This window comes from Haliotis rubra, unplaced genomic scaffold (assembly GCF_003918875.1).
Source record: "Haliotis rubra isolate DU_JTF1 unplaced genomic scaffold, ASM391887v1 Scf877, whole genome shotgun sequence".
Classification (NCBI taxonomy): Eukaryota; Metazoa; Mollusca; class Gastropoda; order Lepetellida; family Haliotidae; genus Haliotis; species Haliotis rubra.
The window spans coordinates 160,277-181,483 of NW_025767609.1; the positions used below are offsets into that span (position 1 = coordinate 160,277).

A 21,207-nucleotide genomic window follows, 5' to 3' on the forward strand; every position below is an offset into this window, starting at 1 on the left:
ACGCTGGCACATCCAGCGACGAATCGCTCTACGCATTTTGTTGTGGGTTGGAACTGAACCTAGATGGTAACTAGACCCTTCTTCATATATACTGTTATTAAAATATACTATTAATGAAATATTATATTAATTAATATACAAGTATTCACAGCTTTCATATTTATATAAGATTGGCTATGTTAAGTCACCAGCATGTTTACTGTGTAACGATCCAAACTATTGCACATGTTTTTTGTAATTGTCAGTGGATATTTGGACAAAATTTACTGAAAGGATTGAAGGATACACAGAAAGTAAAATTCATTTAGGTGAAGAGTATATTTTATTTGGATTTAAAGGTAAGCATAATAATCAGCTTAATGTGGTGATAATAACAATCAAATAGGTTGTATACATGTAATAAGATGGCAGTGAAACCAAATTATATATGGTTTCAAAAAGAAATACAATGAAGTGAAATATTATGAAATTTCAAAATTCATTGCGTTTTCAAATCATAAGTATGCAAGTTTTCATTCTTTCTGGTCATCCTTCCATTTACCTTTAGAAATGCTATAACTGACTGACTGTATATGTACTTTGTATGTATATGTAATATATAATATGGGTGGTGGGGTAGCCTAGTGGTTAAAGCGTTGGCTCGTCACGCCGAAGACCCGGGTTCGATTCCCCACATGCGCACAATGTGTTAAGCCCATTTCTGGTGTCCCCCCGCCGTGATATTGCTGGAATATTGCTAAAAGCGGCGTAAAACTCAACTCAGTCAGTCAGTAATATATAATATATATGGAGGTAATGTACACACTATGTATTTACATCAACACTATTCACTGTACACTTAAAATACTTTCAACTGGAAAAATATGAAACGGCTGTAATGGAAATTGGAACATGAAAATGGAAGTACCAAAAAAGTATCTCTTCATCCAGAAATCAGATGACACTTGACATGATTATTGGAACTAGTGATAATTGAAATTCGAAAGAGATTCTAATAACATTTTCAAAATTACCTTCACAGCATTATAGCATATGTAATGTTTGTGTATCGCAAAAACTCATTTGAACTGATACATCTACGTTCATCGTTGCATATGATGTGAACATTTTTACTTGTTTTTACACACAGAAATATTTCAGTATCAGAACTAGGGGTGGGGGATATCACTGGTTAACCGGTATATTGCAATTCGAACTTCACAATACGATATATTGCGGTACACTTTTCGCGAACCAGTTCACCCGATACGACCGGCAATTTCCGGGATCATGATCGGTAATTTTCGTGATGTAGTCAAATATATTAATAACATTTTTAACATTTCCTTTATATCATTATACATTAATAGTTTTGAGAATGCTTATTGGCCATATAATTGCATTGCATGACTTTTAAACCATATAAATAAAAAAATAAATTGGTACCGGCTCTCGTTGTATTGATGAACAAACCAAAATGGCCTACGCGGCTGCAGACGCTTTCTCCAGTTCCAACCTTTAGAGCGAAGTCTGCAATTTGGAAACATTTTCAACTGATCCCTTGTACAATCACACCTGAGTCATGGTGGCATCATTTCAAGCGGAAGGAAACAATAATTTCATTACCTTTGACCATTTGTTACACTTTCACAATACATTGCTATACATATTGCAATAAGCCAACACATATCACAATGTATCGCAATACGAACATTTTGGCAATACCCAACCCTAACGAGACCTGACATCAACCTGCATTTGACCATGTGAAACATCTGAAAGATGAGGTACAATTTTATGGATTTATGTTACGCTTTGTTACATATTGAAAAATGTCTAAGGATATAATTAACAATAAAAATTCCAAATTCTTCACATTCTTTAAAGGTTGATGCTTGGGCTGATGATATCAACTTGGTTCTTGTCGATCTGGATCACCAATGCTGCAGCTACGGCCATGATGTACCCGATCGCTTATGCCATCATTCAACAGCTGAAGGAAACAAGATGGGTATCACCAGAGAAGGATGGTAGGTGGTTTCCTGATCACGTCTGTTACTGACGGAAACTAGACATATGTCGGCAGAACAGATGGTATTCATCTCCTGATCAGGTCTGTTACTGACGGAAACTAGACATATGTCGGCAGAAGAGATGGTATTCATCTCTTGATCAGGTCTGTAGCTGACGGAAACTAGACATATGTCGGCAGAAGAGATGATAGTCATCTCTTGATCAGGTCTGTAGCTGACGGAAACTAGACATATGTCGGCAGAAGAGATGATATTCATCTCTTGATCAGGTCTGTAGCTGACGGAAACTAGACATATGTCGGCAGAAGAGATGGTATTCATCTCTTGATCAGGTCTGTAGCTGACGGAAACTAGACATATGTCGGCAGAACAGATGGTATTCATCTCTTGATCAGGTCTGTAGCTGACGGAAACTAGACATATGTCGGCAGAAGAGATGGTATTCATCTCTTGATCAGGTCTGTAGCTGACGGAAACTAGACATATGTCGGCAGAACAGATGATAGTCATCTTTTGATCAGGTCTGTAGCTGACGGAAACTAGACATATGTCGGCAGAACAGATGATAATCATCTTTTGATCAGGTCTGTAGCTGACGGAAACTAGACATATGTCGGCAGAAGAGATGGTATTCATCTCTTGATCAGGTCTGTAGCTGACGGAAACTAGACATATGTCGGCAGAACAGATGGTATTCATCTCTTGATCAGATCTGTAGCTGACGGAAACTAGACATATGTCGGTAGAACAAATGGTATTCATCTCTTGATCAGGTCTGTAGCTGACGGAAACTAGACATATGTCGGCAGAAGAGATGGTATTCATCTCTTGATCAGGTCTGTAGCTGACGGAAACTAGACATATGTCGGCAGAACAGATGGTATTCATCTTTTGATCAGGTCTGTAGCTGACGGAAACTAGACATATGTCGGCAGAACAGATGGTATTCATCTCTTGATCAGGTCTGTAGCTGACGGAAACTAGACATATGTCGGCAGAAGAGATGGTATTCATCTCTTGATCAGGTCTGTAGCTGACGGAAACTAGACATATGTCGGCAGAAGAGATGTATTCATCTCTTGATCAGGTCTGTTACTGACGGAAACTAGACATATGTCGGCAGAAGAGATGATATTCATCTTTTGATCAGGTCTGTAGCTGACGGAAACTACAAATTTTATGTACTTGCTTACTCTGTGATAATTATGTTAAACATGTACTACTCAGTGAAGCCTTATTACATTGTATATGACTTGTAATATGTCTTTGTCAGGTGCTCTTCCTACAGTGATAGAAATGAATGCAAATGGCACAGAGGTTCGGGGTGAACATACGTCAGTGGAAATTGATACAGATACCAAGGAACCCGAAAAAGGAAACATCCAGAAAACTACAGATGAAGGGCAGCTGAAAGAAAAGCCGGAAAATATAGAGGAAATGTAAGATTAGTCTTAGGAACAGTGAAATATTATGGGCGAAAATAAGTAAAGACAGTTACTGATCATGGCTTGTATGTTTAACAGCTATGTTAACATCAATAATATCTTAGAGCTTTTAAACTTTTGTTTTTGCTACATTTTACTCAACACGCAGTACTTTGGCGGCGGTCCGTAAATAAAAAAGCCTTGACTGATATTTTAGGCGTTAATATCCTTGGTCTTCGTTAATACATGCTTGTCTTGGGAAGCTCGCTGATTTATTTGATACGAGTCATCGTGTCCTAACTGCAGACATTTGTCAGGTCCAGACCGAGGTGTATAGGTGAAATATTGATGATTGCATCATGAGACACCAGACTTACAGTCAACGCTAAGAGTGTATCAGATAGTAACTACAGGGTGTACTCGTGAAGTTCCGGAGTAGAATTGGACGTCAGCAACCCATGCTTGTCGTAAAAGGCGATCGGGTGTTCAGGCTCGCTGACTTGGTTGACACGTGTCATCGTGCCTTAATTGCGTAATCGATGCTCATAATGTTGATCACTGGATTGTCTGGCCCAGATTGTCTGGTACAGACCGCCGCCATATAGCCGGAATATTGCTGAGTGCGTCGTTAAACAAAAAAACAACATCATATAGTATGTAGGGATTTTAATATCTACAACCACCTTATAATATAACGTTAACAGATATCACAAACTTTTCTAATAGTGTCTTTTTTTATTCAGCAAGACCACGTTTCTCCAATATACAGTGTATACTTATAAGTGAGTGAGTGAGTATAGTCTTATGCCGCTTTTGTCAATATTCAACAAATACCTCGGAGGGGGCACCAGAATTGGGCTTCACACAATATACCCCGGGAATCCAACCCGGGTCTACGCCGTGACGAGCGAACGCTTTAACCACTAGGCTACCCCACCGCCCCGTACATTATATGTTTTACTCTTTTCAGAAATGAAATCGACGTCTCGAAAAATCCGGAATTTATTCGTATAAAGAAAGCCTTGACTCTGTGTATTGCCTATGGTGCGACGGCAGGGGGCGTGGCAGGTATCACCGGAAGTGCAGCGAACCTGGTGTTGAAAGGACTGTCAGATGAGTGAGGACTGTTTTCAACATTTCCACCTCTTATCTTTCCACATCCTCCCACAACTGTCAGACGGGTAATGTTTTTACCCAAGGTTACAAAGTCTCCCTGATTTCTGAATTTCATCGTCTTATCAAATTCCATGTATTACCTGTATGGCTTTAAAGACGAATTTCTAGTCCAATTGTCTTATATTACAGACATCTGTTTTATAAGGTTACCGTTAACTTCAGTTATCGAGAAACAAGAAAGTAATCATTGTAACGAGAAAATATTCGAAGCAACCAGAAACTATGAAGTTTTGGAAGACATTTGAAGTAACGAGAAAATAATCGAAGTAACAAGAAATATATTTCGAGTTCAGTTATGAGACACACTCATTGAATGACGTGCAAGGCACGGGCATGGGCTGCCAATCTGGCCAAGCCTTGACTAACAGAAGTGCACGGTGGGTGTCAACGTCGCGTTAAGTAACACGTCACACAATGTTTCAGACTGTACAACAGCCGTGGTCTCGGAGCACCCATCAACTTTGCAACATGGATGGCGTATGGCCTACCTCTCTCCGTGGTCCTCCTGTTTGTGTGCTGGGGCTGGCTGTACATGATCTTCCTAAGATGCAGGTAGGAGCAACTTCTGTAATCAGGGATCACCATCGTCGTTTCCACACCTGATTCGGACACACGCACGCACGCACGCACGCAGATATAAAGATAGATAGATATAGATATATATGCAAAAAAACACCACAGATTTATGTATTTCATTCAGAAACTACAAAGTACATTTATCTGCCTACTATTTTCTTGTAAATTTGTTCAGAACATTTTCTCATATAACCAGTTGGCGTATTCATACATCCTCGTGTGCACATTTCAAAACTATCCGCCATGCAGAATACCTATTGTGATATAATCCCCTACAATACCTACTGCGATATAATGCCCTAGAATACCTACTGCGCTATAATCCCCTACAATACCTACTGTGATATAATCCCCTAGAATACCTACAGTGATATAATCCCCTAGAATACTCACTGTGCCAGAATCCCCTAGAATACCTACTGCGATATAATCCCCTAGAATACTCACTGTGCCAGAATCCCCTAGAATACCTACTGCGATATAATCCCCTAGAATACTCACTGTGCCAGAATCCCCTAGAATACCTACTGCGATATAATCCCCTAGAATACTCACTGTGCCAGAATCCCCTAGAATACCTACTGCGATATAATCCCCTAGAATACCTACTGTGATATAATCCCCTAGAATACCTATTGTGATATAATCCCCTACAATACCTACTGCGATATAATGCCCTAGAATACCTACTGCGCTATAATCCCCTACAATACCTACTGTGATATAATCCCCTAGAATACCTACAGTGATATAATCCCCTAGAATACTCACTGTGCCAGAATCCCCTAGAATACCTACTGCGATATAATCCCTAGAATACCTACTGTGATATAATCCCTAGAATACCTACTGTGATATAATCCCCTAGGATTCCTACTGTGATATGATCCCCTACGATACCTACGGTGATATGATCCCCTAGAATACCTACTGTGATATAATCCCCTACAAAACTTACTGTGATATGATCCCCTAGAATACCTACTGTGATATTATACCTTAGAATACCTACTGTGATATAATCCCTTAGAAGACTTACTGTGATATAATCCCCTAGAATACCTACTGTGATATAATCCCCTAGAACATCTACTGCGATATATACCCTAGAACACCTACTGTGATATATTTGGCTCGTCACGCCGAAGACCCGGGTTCGAATCCCCACATGGGCACAATGTGTGAAGCCCATTTCTGGTGTCCCCCGCCGTGATGTTGCTGGAATATTGCTAAAAGCGGCGTAAAGCCAAACTCAGTCAGTCAGTACTGTGATATAATCTCCTAGAAGACCTACTGCGATATAAGCCCGTAGAATACCTACTATGATATAATCCCCTAGAATACCTACTGCGATATAATCCCCTAGAATACCTACTGCGATATAATTCCCTATTAACACATATCAGTGATCAAACTGTACACTCTTAAAGAATACAGGTTTGATTCCCCTCATTGATATAATGTTTGAAGCCCCATTCTGGTGCCCCCCGTAGTATCATTGCTAACGCGGTGTAAAATAATGCCAAAGCATTCATTCATTCAATACATGTCATCGTATCCCATATGCCTGGATCGATGCTCATGATGTTGATCACTGGATTTTCTCGATGAACAACAAACAAACCAACCAATCATTAACTCAATATTGAAAGCTTTGCGAATAATGTTATTGATTAATCTGAAACGCATGACTGATTAGTTGACGTGATTTAGGGACATCTGTTCATGCATGAATAAGGATAACGAGACCAGGAAACTGCAGGCGAAGAAAGTGAGAGGTCTCCTGGAGATTGAGTACAAGAAACTGGGATCGGTTACGTGAGTTTCCTCTAGACGCCGTGTATTCTAGCTACTTGAATAACTATTATTTTTATCATGATGACAAAGGAATTATATGACCGGTAGACTAAACAGTTCTACATAAATCTGCTACTTAGGAAGTTTGAATACAAGGACAGTTCGGTGTAAGATCATTAAGACCATGAAAGATATAATGAACTTTAATGTTCCTTCTATTCATACCTTTGTTTCATGTCGTACCTTTGTTTCGTATCATACCTTTGTTTCATGTCATACCTTTGTTTCGTGTCATACCTTTGTTTCATGTCATACCTTTGTTTCGTGTCATACCTTTGTTTCGTGTCATACCTTTGTACCTTTGTTTCATATCATAATTTTGTTTCGTATCATACGTTTGTTTCATATCATACCTTTGTTTCGTGTCATACCTTTGTTGCAGGTCATACCTTTGTACCTATGTTTCATATCATAACTTTGTTTCGTATCATACCTTTGTTTCATGACATACCTTTGTTGCCACAGGTACGGACAAGGTAGTGTCGGTGTGTGTTTCATTCTTCTCGTCATTTTCTGGCTCACACGGGATCTTGGTGGAGTTGGTGGATGGGGAGATCTATTCGAGTACAAGTGAGCACAATAGAAATTGTATACTCAATAAATACATTTTAAACACCTTGATGTGGACTAAGTTGGAGTAACACAGACGCATATAGCTTTTTAGGATAACAAGGTCGTCTTTGTCTATAACACATTTCTGGGCTATCTCTTGTCCCTTCGCAATTATGCGGGGCGGTCGGGTCACCTAGCGGTTGAAGCGTTCACTCGTCACGCTGAAGATTCGAGTTCGATTCCCCACATGGGTACAATGTGTGAAGCCCATTTCTGGTGTTCCCAGCCGTGATACTGCTGGAATATTGCTAAAAGGGGCGTAAAACTCAACTCACTCACTCACAATTATACATATGGCTTCACGTCAATACCACATATGACAGATGTCACATTGTAACGTCACAGTAAATAACATGGAAGTATTTATCTACAAAATCTGCATGTGTTCATGCTTTTCCTATTGCTCAAACCAAGCAAAGTCTTAAAAGACTGTATGGCTATAATGGGCGTTGCACGATCTGTGTATGATTATTTTGATGGTGTAACATTATTCAAATCATATTGTTAAGCGCGATGACATGTTCCTCACACAGATCCTGCGTTTGTCAAATACAACACATAACTGATCTGTCCTTGTTTCAGTATGACTCGAGACTCCACTCCAGCTATTCTCCTGTCATTCCTGCTGTTTGTGTTGCCCTCAAGGATTCCACGTGTGTTTTGTTGCAGACGTAACGGTAAATACACCAGCCACGCCCATCTATGTAGCCTTTAGCACTTTGCTACTGTTACGAACGACCTGTTGATTGTCAACAGTGCGTGTCGAGACAAAACAACTAATGAACCCATGTTGCTGATATAAACTGGCGTACAAAAGAAAGTACACACATGACGATTTGGTAAAATATTTTCTTAAAAACAGTGTTAAAATAAGAAAAGTGTTTCGACTGTGACTACAAGTTACAAACATTGTGTACGTGTTGCAAGAACACGAGATTTCGTATCGTAACCAATGACAACGTTGCTAGCAAAATATTTGTTTATTTGGGAATAGTCTCAGTACACAAGGTGTGTACTTTCTTTTGTACGTCAGTACATTGTATATGTCTGGGGTACACATGTCTAACTCTTAAAGACAAAGCTGACAAATATTCAAAGAACAGTGATCATTAAGTTTATTCATTTAAATAAAATAACTGAGCACCTGCTGAAGGAGGTGTGAAACTGTGAAAATGATGATCGCAAACCTTTCAGATGCTGTCCATATTGCCACAGGTTATACTGCTAGTGATCTGTGATTATTTACACAATTGTTTCCGAACTACTTTATGTTTCTGTTCGATAAAGCCGATACAATTGACTTGTTATCATGGGAAGGAATATGCCCATGATGGTCCAATATGAGTTGTATTGTAGTTCCGGGACAATACCCCCCCTTAGTACACACAGCCTATGTGAAAAAGACTAATGTTTTCATTTGTTGATGTCAGTGTTAGTGCATTCTGATGCCAGGATTGTATTTTTGTATTTATGTCGGCCTTGATGACCATAACCATGGGATGGGGTCTTCGTTGTCCAACCTTAGCGAAGATTATAATGTTTCCGCTTGGCAATGTATGAAATGATGACCATGTCGCTATCGCCTCTACTCAATATCAGGCAATAGTCGTGCTTTTATCGTTGTTCTAACATCCCGTGAGGCTCACTGACCTCACAGTCGGTACATTTTATTAGTTGACTAACACATACTGACTAGGGTCAATACACTCTACACCATTAAGTCACCGAATGTGGTAACGAGAGGTGGAGGAGCCTTGTGTATATGAGCCGTGAAGTATGACTGACTGACTGAGTTTTGGTTTTACGCCGCTTTTAGCAATATTCCAGCAACATCACGGCGGGGGACACCAGAAATGGGCTTCACACATTGTACCCATGTGGGGATTCGAACCCGAGTCTTCGGCGTGAAGAGCGAACGCTTTAACCATTAAGGCTACCCCACCGCCCTCGTGAAGTATGAACGATGAATGAGCTAAAGTTTTCAGTGTGCCATGAACAATTCCGAAAGTGTAGCACAGATGACATATTTACTTGATGTCCGACGGGGCTAATCTTTATTGGTCAAGTGCACATTACCTCCGACCTCGGACCAGAAGGTCCATGGTTCGAATCCAGTTTCTGTCTGCTACATTGGCGCTCTAGCGTTGGGCTGAACACGTCCATATCAAATGTTTGCAAAATATGTCTCAGCATGCTATAAGGCCACTTGGTTCGTGAGTTTTTCCAAAGGATTCCCCCACGAGCTGGGTATCATGCAGCAGGAATAACAACTGTATTATGAGAGCCTCTGGAGAGCATTATTCTTAATATTAATTCATAACATATCATATATGTTTATTACAAGGAAAGAATCTGGGGTGGTAATCTCGTTAAGATATAATGGCTATCATAAAATGATCAATAAAAAGACGATGATCTGATCTGGAAGAGACAGTTTATGTATGCAGGGTTCAATAATCATTGAGAAAGCTGACATTGTATCGATGAGCTTAACACCATGTAGGGGGCCGTGGGGTAGCCTAGTGGTCAAAGCGTTCGCTCGTCAGGCCAAAGTCCCGGGTTCGATTCCCCACATGGGTACAAAGTGTGAAGGCCATATTCTGGTGTCCCCTGCCGTGATATTGCTGGAATATTGCTAAAAGCGGCATAAAACCATACTCACTCACTCACTAAGACTATTTAGTAGCCAAGACTATATATTCGTTTGCACTGACGTTCTATTTTTATAGGTAACCTCCTTGGTGACCTTTTTCATATTTATTGAAGCGTAAACCAAGTGTATCAGACTAGTTTATCGCATCGATAACATTGTCGATTATCTGATAAAACAGTTTATGGGATGACCGAGGAGGAACGAGCTGAGGCAGACGCTCCATTCGAACCACTGATGACTTGGAAGTTCCTCCACGAGAAGATGCCCTGGAATATTCTGTTTCTGCTTGGCGGTGGATTCGCTCTGGCCACAGCATGTCAGGTAAGGAACTGAAGTCTCTGTAGAAAAACCTCGAACAACGATGTACTTTCTTTGTTCATAATAATTCGAGTGTAATGTTAAGTCAAAATAACTGATTACTGTCAAACGTTGACAGGTGGGCATTGAACCAAGCTACAGTAAAGGACCATCAGTCATTTCAGCCCTAGAGTTGTCGGCCGTCATTGATAAGGAAGCGGTAACTGGTTACGCAACCTTCATTCATAGCTTCCTGTGCAACACTGGACCTGCTGACCGAATGAATAGTAGAACTCTTTGTGTCAACACCCATCTGCACGTGTTGTGGATTATTTGCTCATGTCCGTCAACAGACTTAATACTGATCTGTTGTTGTAGAATGGGTTGGTCGTCGACCCGTAAAACTGTCTTCGAATCACGGAATTCTGTGCTCATAACCTTCCAAGCTGAGGGTTGAGTCCGAATCTTCTGAGGTTCAGGTCATGTTGGACAGTTGTTCAGTTCTGACCTCTGGCCACCAGTGATGAACCCTTTACGAAATAACATTCATGCTCACAGCGCTACAGATATACTACAATATCAATTTTAACTCTGCCAATGGGGACGACAAACACAAGGCACTGGGACTTGAAAAACGAGAGTGTTTCGAGTTGTTTGAATTCAGTCGAGAATTTGTTCCACAGAACTGCAGCAGTATAGTTGAAAGCTCGGCGATATCATTTCACGTTAGTCATCGGAATGTGGAAGAGATGCTGGTCTGCTGAATGAAGGGGTCTGTGCGGTTTATACATTTGTGAGAGTTCGACCAGATATGATGGGGCTGATCCATGGTGGCATCGGTATGCCAATACCAATACCTTGAACTGCACACGTTCACACGGGGAGCCAATGTAAATGGATGAGCACAGGTGTTATGACACAATCCTTGCCGCCATGTTCTGTATCTTCTGTAGTCTGGAGAACTGTTGCTGTGAGATGTCAACGAGCAGACTATTACAGCATATTAGCGGCGTTAGTGGTCAGGAGATGTCTCATACTGCCAATATTTCTCAGATTAAAATGGCATGCTGTGCAGATCATACTAACATGATGCTCCATTGAGAGATCACTGTCGAGAAGGACGCCCAGTTTCCTGACACAGTCTGATACCTGGACATGAGATTCTCCAACACATAGTGTTGATATATCTGCTGTCTCCCTGTTCTTCCAAGTCCCGACTAACATGGCTTCTGTTTTATCAGTGTTGAGTTTCAGAATGTTAACATCCTTCCAACACTGAATCTTGTTTGTTCAAATCATCATCTGATCAACTGCAGACTGAGAATCCTTTGGAAAGAATGTCTTCATCAACTGAGTACCATTAGCGTAACAGTGATGACCCGCATTCATCATAGAGATTAGATGTCCAAGGGCAGATGTGTATAGCGTGAATAAATCCTTGGTATTTTATAGAAAACACTTGGCGCATATATACTACTCACACTTTGCTAAGGATCACAAGAATTCACAACATTACTTAAACGTAGATTCATAATTTGAAATTGTATCCATTTAAAACTGGCTAAAATATATGTTAACCCCTCTTTAAGCAAACAGTCACTTCATTCTAACCTTATGCACTTGATAGATGAGGAACCATAAAAATGGTTTTGATGGCACCAATCAACCATTTTGCAAATCATGGAACGAGCCATTGGCAAGTACACCACACCTGTCAATAGCAGGTATGGGATCCTCAAGATGAAATGACACACTAAAACCTAGGATCCATTATTACAATAAGCTAAGATATTTAAATCCAATTTGACCCCACATCATAGTTTTCTGTTGAATCCACAATTTGATCCTTAGCAAAGTGTGCATATTATATATTGTGTAGTAATGGCAGAAATGACTGCAAAGTGTCCTTTGTTCAAAACGCAGTACATGAGATGTGACACAAGTTGTAACCCCAAGTAACATATGACATCCGACCTAGATGAGCTGTTTTAAGCAGCGGTATGATACCAGAGACATAGTAAAGATAGTGTCAAACACATACTTGCGGTCAACAATGAAACTACTCCTTAAAATACCACGTCATGTGCATCCCATAGCGATGAACATTTCACAAGTGATAAGCTTTGATAATTCGTGGATCCGCCTATGAATGATTAGCAACTTTTGCCGTCACTGCCAGTCTCAATGTGTAGTTTACTTCACTTCATATAACAAACGGGACTATATATTAAGTCTTCTTCTCTAGATATTTATACCATCTGTTAACAACGTACATTCCACGTCTGCCATTTCACTGAGAATATTAATGTTGTATTAAAATTACAAATATTATAATAAGTAAATGCTATTATTTTGAAAACCACGAATTTTCACTACTCTTTCTCAACTGTTGTCACCACCATCGTCAACTTCGACTATATTTATGGTACATTGCATATAACAATTGACTTTGTAGTAACTGCAAACTTTAATCTGAAATGCAATCGCCGATTGCCACTACATCTTGAATATTCATGTTGTTTGAGAACTTACGAAATTAAATGTTAGAATAAACAGCTCCTATTTTCTTTAAAGCCATCACGTAACATCAACTATTATTTTGAAAACATTTGCATCGTCTAGTACCTGTCCAACATGGAACTATATGTTGACAGGGAATCTGCTCCGTATTGATGTCCAAGATGGAACTATAAGTTGACAGGGAATCTGCTACGTATTAATGTCCAAGATGGAACTATACGTTAACAGGGAATCTGCTCCGTATTGATGTCCAAGATGGAACTATAAGTTGACAGGGAATCTGCTACGTATTAATGTCCAAGATGGAACTATACGTTAACTGGGAATCTGCTAGGTATTGATGTCCAAGATGGAACTATACGTTAACTGGGAATCTGCTCCGTATCGATGTCCAAGGTGGAACTATAAGTTGACAGAGAATCTGCTACGTATTGATGTCCAAGATGGAACTATACGTTGAACTGGGAATCTGCTATGAATCTGCAACGATGTCCAAGGAGGAACTATACGTCAACTGGGAATCTGCTACGTATTCATGTCCAAGATGAACTATAAGTTGACAAGGAATCTGCAACGTATTGATGTCCAAGAAGGAACTATACGTTAACTGGGAATCTGCTCCGTATTGATGTCCAAGGTGAAACTATACGTTAACGGGGAATCTGCTACGTATTGATGTCCAAGGTGGAACTATAAGTTGACAGGGAATCTGCTCCGTATTGATGTCCAAGGTGAAACTATAAGTTGACAGGGAAACTCCTACGTATTGATGTCCAAGGAGGAACTATACTTTAACTGGGAATCTGCTCTGTATTGAAGTCCAAGGTGAAACTATATGCTGACAGGGAATATGCTCCGTATTGATGTCCAAAGTGGAACTATAAGTTGACAGGGAATCTGCATCGTATTGATGTCCAAGGTGAAACTATAAGTTGACAGGGTATCTGCTCCGTATTGATGTCCCAGGAGGAACTATACGTTAACTGGGAATCTGCTACGTATTGATGGCCAAGGTGAAACTATAAGTTGACAGGGTATCTGGTCCGTATTGATGTCCAAGGAGGAACTATACGTTAACTAGGAATCTGCTATGTATTGATGGCCAAGATGGAACTATAAGTTGACAGGGAATCTGCAACGTATTGAAGTCCAAAGCGGAACTTTACAGTAACTGGGAATCTGCCACGTATTGATGTCCAAAGTGAAACTATACTTTGACTGGGAATCTGCTGCATATTGATGTCCAAGATGGAACTATAAGTTGACAAGGATTCTGCTACGTATTGATGTCCAAGGTGAAACTATACGTTAACTGGGAATCTGCTACGTATTGATGTCCAAGGATGAACTATACGTTAACAGGGAATCTGCTACATGTTGATGTCCAAGATGGAACAATACGTTAACTGGACATCTGCTCCGTATTGATGTCCAAGATGGAACTATACGTTAACTGGGAATCTGCTAGGTATTGATGGCCAAGGTGAAACTATAAGTTGACAGGGTATCTGCTCCGTATTGATGTCCAAGGAGGAACTATACGTTAACTAGGAATCTGCTACGTATTGATGGCCAAGATGGAACTATAAGTTGACAGGGAATCTGTAACGTATTGAAGTCCAAAGAGGAACTATACTTTAACTAGGAATCTGCCACGTATTGATGTCCAAGGTGAAACTATACTTTAACTGGGAATCTGCTGCATATTGATGTCCAAGATGGAACAATACGTTAACTGGACATCTGCTCCGTATTGATGTCAAAGATGGAACTATACGTTAACTAGGAATCTGCTACGTATTGATGTCCAAGATGGAACTATACATTAACTGGCAATCTGCTATGTATCGATGTCCAGGACGGAGCTATACGTTAACTAGGAATCTGCTACGTATTGCTGTCCAAGGTGAAACTATACGTAAACAGGGAATCTGCTACGTATTGATGTCCAAGGTGAAACTATACATTAACTGGCTATCTGCTATGTATCGATGTCTAAGATGGAACTATACGTTAACTGGGAATCTGCTTGGTATTGATGTCCAAGGTGAAAGTATAAATTGACAGTGAATCTGCTCCGTATTGATATTAGCCCATGGACTACTATAACCTTGATACTGTGGCATCCGAGGGCGTTGGCAACAATATTGTATGTCGACCCCATCTGCACCATCCCAATTATTCTTTCTCTCCCTTCAGCTGTTAATCGTGACTTATTTCTCGTACTTATGTATCAGATCATGTCTTCTAGGCTCTCTTTATACCCTATAGAATCATTCCACATGTAAAATGTAAATACTGCTTTAATATTGCTGCGTTTTGGCGATTGGTGTTGCTATGTGTATGCAGAAAATGGAAAAGTTTTACTTTGCAAGCATAAATATTAACAAAGATAATGTTAGATGTTCCTTTTGGACATCAAAATCACTGTTATTGGTTTATTGCGGCATGGACGAATATAGAGCAATTTGACTCTTCTGAAAAAGATGCATTTCACCTCAATATGAATGCATTTGAGAATTTCTTTTCGTGATTTGCATAAAGCTGTGTTGTTAAGCTTTCTTGTAAACTAAAACCTTCTAACATATCTTTGATAGTTTTGAAGTGATTCATAAAGGTATGAGGGTAACGTTTCTTTTGGCGTCTAGTGTATATTGTGTGCATTAGAGAAAGGTTGTTGGTAAAAGAATGGCTCTTTCTGTTTAACAGGAATCTGGGCTATCGCTGTGGATTGGAACCCAGCTTGAGACCTTCCGAGGAATGGACCCTTGGCTGATGCTGTTCGTCATATGCTCCATATGTACTGTTGCCACAGAAGTGACCAGTAATGGGGCCACTGCCAACCTCATCCTACCAATTCTGGCCAACCTGGTACGTTCCAAAACAGGCACCATGTGGAGATTCCGCAATAGAACATGTTTCAAGCAGGGACTGTAAGAGGCCACATAATATATTGGGTAGTTAGACTTAGCGATCAGATGTTGACCTGTAAGGTTACCCAAACGACATGGATCGGTCCGTAAGCTGGAATATTGCTGAAGAATAAAAAACAGGGCGAATGTACCTTGAAAACAATTACTTCAAACACAAGTTTGAGGAATTTGAAATAACGTGAGAGAAAGAGTATCACAGTTATTTCTTTGTTCTGTAAATGCCAATTCTGATCAACGTTTTAGCAATGAAAATACATTGTACAGACACTAGTAGCAGTCGCACAGGTATGTGAACGCTGTGATGACGACATACATTGCAACTCTTCATGGTACTTATCCATCAGTCCATCTTAAACATAAAAGGAAATAGTTAGGAATGCACATAGTTTAACGTATGATTTAGTCTGATCTGTCTTTTTAATGATTAATAAGCGAATATTCTTTACATATTCTTCCTATTCCAGTGTTATTTAACGTCAAGTAGAAATGCAACAAAATATACAATCAAACCTTCTCCATGTATTGCAGGCAATAGGGACAGGTGTGAACCCATTGTTCTACATGTTCCCAGCAACGCTTGCCACCACCTTCGCCTTCATGCTGCCTTCAGCTACACCAGGGAACGCCATCGTGTTTGGCTATAGTGACATAAAGGTGTCTGACATGGTAAGTGTGTTTCACGGTTACCCCATATACCGTGGATGAGGTAAAGGTGCCTGACATGGTAAGTGTGTTTCGAGGTTACCCCATATACCGTGGATTGGTAAAGGTGCCTGACATGGTAAGTGTGTTTCGAGGTCACCCCATATACCGTGGATGGGTAAAGGTGCCTGACATGGTAAGTGTGTTTCGAGGTTACCCCATATACCGTGGATGGATAAAGGTGCCTGACATGGTAAGTGTGTTTCGAAGTTACCCCGTATACCGTGGATGAATAGAGGTGCCTGACATGGTAAGTGTGTTTCGAGGTTACCCCATATACCGTGGGTTTGTAAAGGTGTCTGACATGGTAAGTGTGTTTCGAGGTTACCCCATATTTCGTGGATGTGTCTCTGGTGTGAATACACAATGGTTTTTAGGATGTGGTGAAATGCCAATTCTGCATCTTAGACTGGGTGGTGAGTCAAGAAAACAGTAATCTTGTCACTACTATAAGAGTTGAAGCTTTACAAGTCTCTGATCATTTCCTTATCACTATGACTTGGAATGTTTGTAAGAAGAAGCCCAAAATGTCTGTATTCAAGTGTCGAAATATCAAAGCAGTTGATATGGACGCTTTCAAGTCTGACCTGACAAGTTCATCTCTCTTCCCGACACACCAACTGACGCCAATGGACTGCCTGACTTGTTGTGTGGCACCTTGTCTTGTTTGTTGGACAGACATGCTCCGCTTGTGTCGAAGTCAACAAAGCAGAGGAGAGAGACGGGTTGGTATGACGAGCAGGTTCGCAAGTCCAAACGTCAGTGTCGTCTTGCAGAACGCAGATGGCGTAAGAGTCGCCTAGAGGTACACTGACAGATGTTCAAGCGTGCCCGCAATGAACACCACAAGGTTATGCGTTCTGCGAAATCCGAATCCTGTCAGAAGAAAATCCATGAAATCTGTGGCAATGCTCGATATTTAATGATTATATGAAGACTCTTTTGGGGAGAAAGCAGCATCCAAAGCTACCTAGACAAGAACATAAGAAGGACTTGGCGGATTCCTTCAGTGAGTACTTTGATTGCAAAATTAAAACTATAAGAGACAGTTTTACAGGTATTAACTCTGTTGGTGTTTCCCCTTCTCCTGACTGCGAACCTCTGCTTGCACTGGAACCATTCACGGAATCGGAGGTAGTGTTGCTCGACTAGTTGCTCTGTTGATACGGTACTAACAACCTGAAGATATTGGATGTCCAACTGCCCATATTCACAGCTATAGTAAACTGCTGTCTGGCTACCGGTGTGTTGTCCGGATAATCTGAAACAGGTCGTAATACATCCACTCTTAAAGAAACCTAACCGTGACCCTGAGAAACTGAAGAATTACAGGCCAGTGTCAACATCACATTCATCTCCAAGATTATTGAACGAGCAGTGAACATCAGGCTGAAGTCTCATCTTGACGCCAATGCTTTTCTGAATGAATTCCAGTCGGCTTACAGAGTGAACCACAGTACAGAGACAGCAGTCCTCAGTGTGGTTGATATCTTCAGATCTGGCATTGACAAAGGTAAAGTTGGAGCCCTGGTCCTCCTTGATTTATCAGCGGCATTTGACACTGTTGATCACGACATGTTGCTGCAAGTGCTTGCCCAGGAAATAAGGCTAGGAGGTACAGCTTTAAGCCTGTTTTCATCTCATCTATCAGGGAGATACCAGTCAGTTGTCATCGGTGACCACAAGTCAAGTGCAGTATCCCTGACCTGCGGTGTTCAACAAGTGTCGGTATTGGGACCAGTACTTTTTGTTCTCTACACCAACAGCATTGATGGGGTGGTACAACAACATGACGTCATTGATCGGGTGGTACAACAACATGACGTCAATGAACACGCCTATGCAGACGATACCCAAATGTTCAATACTTTTAAACCTGACATGACATCATCCGCTCTTAATGACATCACAGCCTGTGCATCTGATATACATAGATGGATGACGAACAGGATGCTCAAACTGAATGCCGAGAAAACAGAGGCCATTCTTCTAGGCACAAAACAACAGCTACAATCTATAGAAGAGACTGGTTTGTCGATCTGTCATTCACAAATCGATTTCGTGCCATGTGTCAAAAGCTTGGGCATTGTAATTGACTCAAATCTGACCATGGAAGATCATGTGAACAACCTATGCAGGTCTGTCTACTTCCATCTGCGATCCATCGGTCAAATTCGGATCTGCCTCACTGGTGATGCTACAAAAAATATTATGCAATCACTCGTCCTATCGCGACTAGATGTTGGCAATAGTCTCCTTTGGGGTATATCCAAATCTTCATTGAAGAAACTCCAACTGATACAGAACACCGCCGCCAGGATTGTTACACGTGTTTCAAGGATGAGTCACATCACTCCGGTTCTCAAGGCCCTTCACTGGCTTCCAGTAGAAGCCAGGATCAAGTATAACATACTGTGCTTGACATTCAGGTGCCGCGAGGGCACAGCTCCACCATACCTAAATAAGCTCCTTTGTGAACATCGGCCAGCAAGAAATCTTCACTCTGGAAGCCAACATCTTCTGAAAGTCCCACCTTACAGACTGAAGGGATATGGACTAAGGGCATTCAGAACTGCTGCAACAATGCTCTGGAATGACCTTCCCTTAGAAATGAGAGGAATCAAATCCTTTGACAATTTTAAGTTACAGCTGAAAACTCACCTCTTCACCATCTACTATGCCTGAATCCCAATCAGTACACAGACTCAGTAGTGTTGACATTTTCTCTCTAATATCAGTCTTTTATAATGTATTTTATTCTATTCCGTGTTGCGCTTTGAGCATATAGTTTTTTTATGGAATCTAGCGCTATACAAAACTACATTATTATTATTAAATGCAGCTTACGTTCTGTTTGGAATAATACCGTCTCTTTTGTCTATTCATTTGGTGCTGGTGAATTGGTGCCTCTCTTTGAGACTGTGGGTTTGAATCCCGGATGGGAATCTTTACTTTACGTACAAAGTCTAATCCCATATATAACATATGTTGTGTCTCAGCACAAATATGTCTTATGTGTTGGAAATCATGATATTCATGGTTCTGTGCGTTCTGCCTTAAGTAAGGATCGGAGGTAGCGCATCCCACGGTGTGGTAGTACTCCGATCTTTCATCTTGCGACCTACCTCTAGTCCAGTGTCTACAGGTTGCTATGATGTTGGTAAATAACAATTGATCCTTGCCATTAGCCTGTCGTGAAAACCCGAAAACAAATATATCCAAGAACGTAATGCAAGTCTAGAATATGTGGCAAGTTTAGATTTTACAGCTTTGAAAATGAAGAAAGGGCTTCTTTCATTACATTTTTATTGTTTTAATATGAACTGTTTTATCTGTAAAATATGCTCATATCAGAGACTAGTGGTTAGTCTACCCTGCCATGATCAGCCGGGAACACACAACAACTTTTCGCATAGGCGCTATTTATAGTAAAACCAATCATCCAACGGCCTGGCGAGTGCTCTGACCAATAGTCATCTGGCCTGTCTCACAGTCCTCGAACCCATTATTTTCCTTCTTCAATGCTAAAGCTGTAAATGAAGCTAAGTCTAGATTTCCCTCAGGTTCAGGATTTTCCTTCGCAATGGGGCTTCTTTTCAGTTTAAACGGAATTGTTGGTTTATTTTCAAAATTATATATATTCAGAGACTAAGCTGTTAGTCCAAAATTCGACTTTGCCATCTACTCTGCCCACTAGTAGACTACGCACAAATTTCGCCATACACTGTCGTGAGTTATGCACATCCCCGTGTTCTAACACAGAATACATAAGCGTCACTATAACATCGCGTTGATGGAGGGATGTAGAGTTAACAAGTCGTCCAGTATTGACAGTGCTTCTTACTGTACCTTTTCTTTACTACTTTCAGGCGTCAGCGGGACTCATGCCTGAACATCTTGTCGGTGCCTCTGTTGCTCATAGCAACGGCTACATCAGGGAACGCCATCTTCCACTTTGATGTTGTCCCAGAACCATTTAGACTCAACGCAACTCTTGTGAATGTTAGCACCAGCTTAGATTACCAAGCAGATCCTACCATCGTAAATATTACATTTTGCAGAGATTACAACGCAACTCTATCCATGACAGTAATATCAACATAGATTACTAATACCAGTGAATGTTACATCAGTATATATAGCCCGTAAATATTAAGCAATTACATAATAGATTACAAGTTAACGCAACTCTACTCATGACCGTTAGCATCGACAGAGAGTACAACGTTAACTTTCCGGTGGAGGTCACGTCTATACAGACTGCAAGACAACTCTGTCACTTTGAATATTACATCTATACTGATTACGACGCGTCCATGTGTTTGTAACATTTATATAGATTACAACCCAACTGTACACCTGACAACACAACTCTTCCACGTGTTTTGTAACATTTACATAGATTACATAACCCAACTGTACACTTTGACAACACAACTCTCCAC

At 40.6% G+C, this 21,207-nt stretch overlaps 1 protein-coding gene across 1 annotated transcript; it reads left to right on the top strand.

The window, feature by feature from the left end:
* The first annotated feature begins 1,882 nt into the window (after positions 1-1,882).
* Positions 1,883-20,721, top strand: LOC124263281 (solute carrier family 13 member 2-like). The gene is made up of 12 exons (XM_046697870.1): positions 1,883-2,009; positions 3,286-3,451; positions 4,407-4,544; positions 5,036-5,164; positions 6,902-7,006; positions 7,511-7,615; positions 8,240-8,334; positions 10,489-10,631; positions 15,837-15,998; positions 16,589-16,726; positions 18,197-18,490; positions 20,632-20,721. Exons 1-12 carry the CDS (start codon positions 1,883-1,885, stop codon positions 20,719-20,721), a joined length of 1,692 nt encoding a protein of 563 aa, XP_046553826.1.
* The last annotated feature ends 486 nt before the right edge of the window (positions 20,722-21,207 follow it).

Bases quoted from the DNA above. Each gene is read 5' to 3' on its own strand.
- LOC124263281 (XM_046697870.1), top strand. From the start codon at position 1,883: ATGATATCAACTTGGTTCTTGTCGATCTGGATCACCAATGCTGCAGCT. The intron at 8,335-10,488 runs GTAAATACACCA...CTGATAAAACAG, and splicing joins GTTTTGTTGCAGACGTAACG to TTTATGGGATGACCGAGGAG. The intron at 16,727-18,196 runs GTAAGTGTGTTT...AATGAATTCCAG, and splicing joins ACATAAAGGTGTCTGACATG to TCGGCTTACAGAGTGAACCA.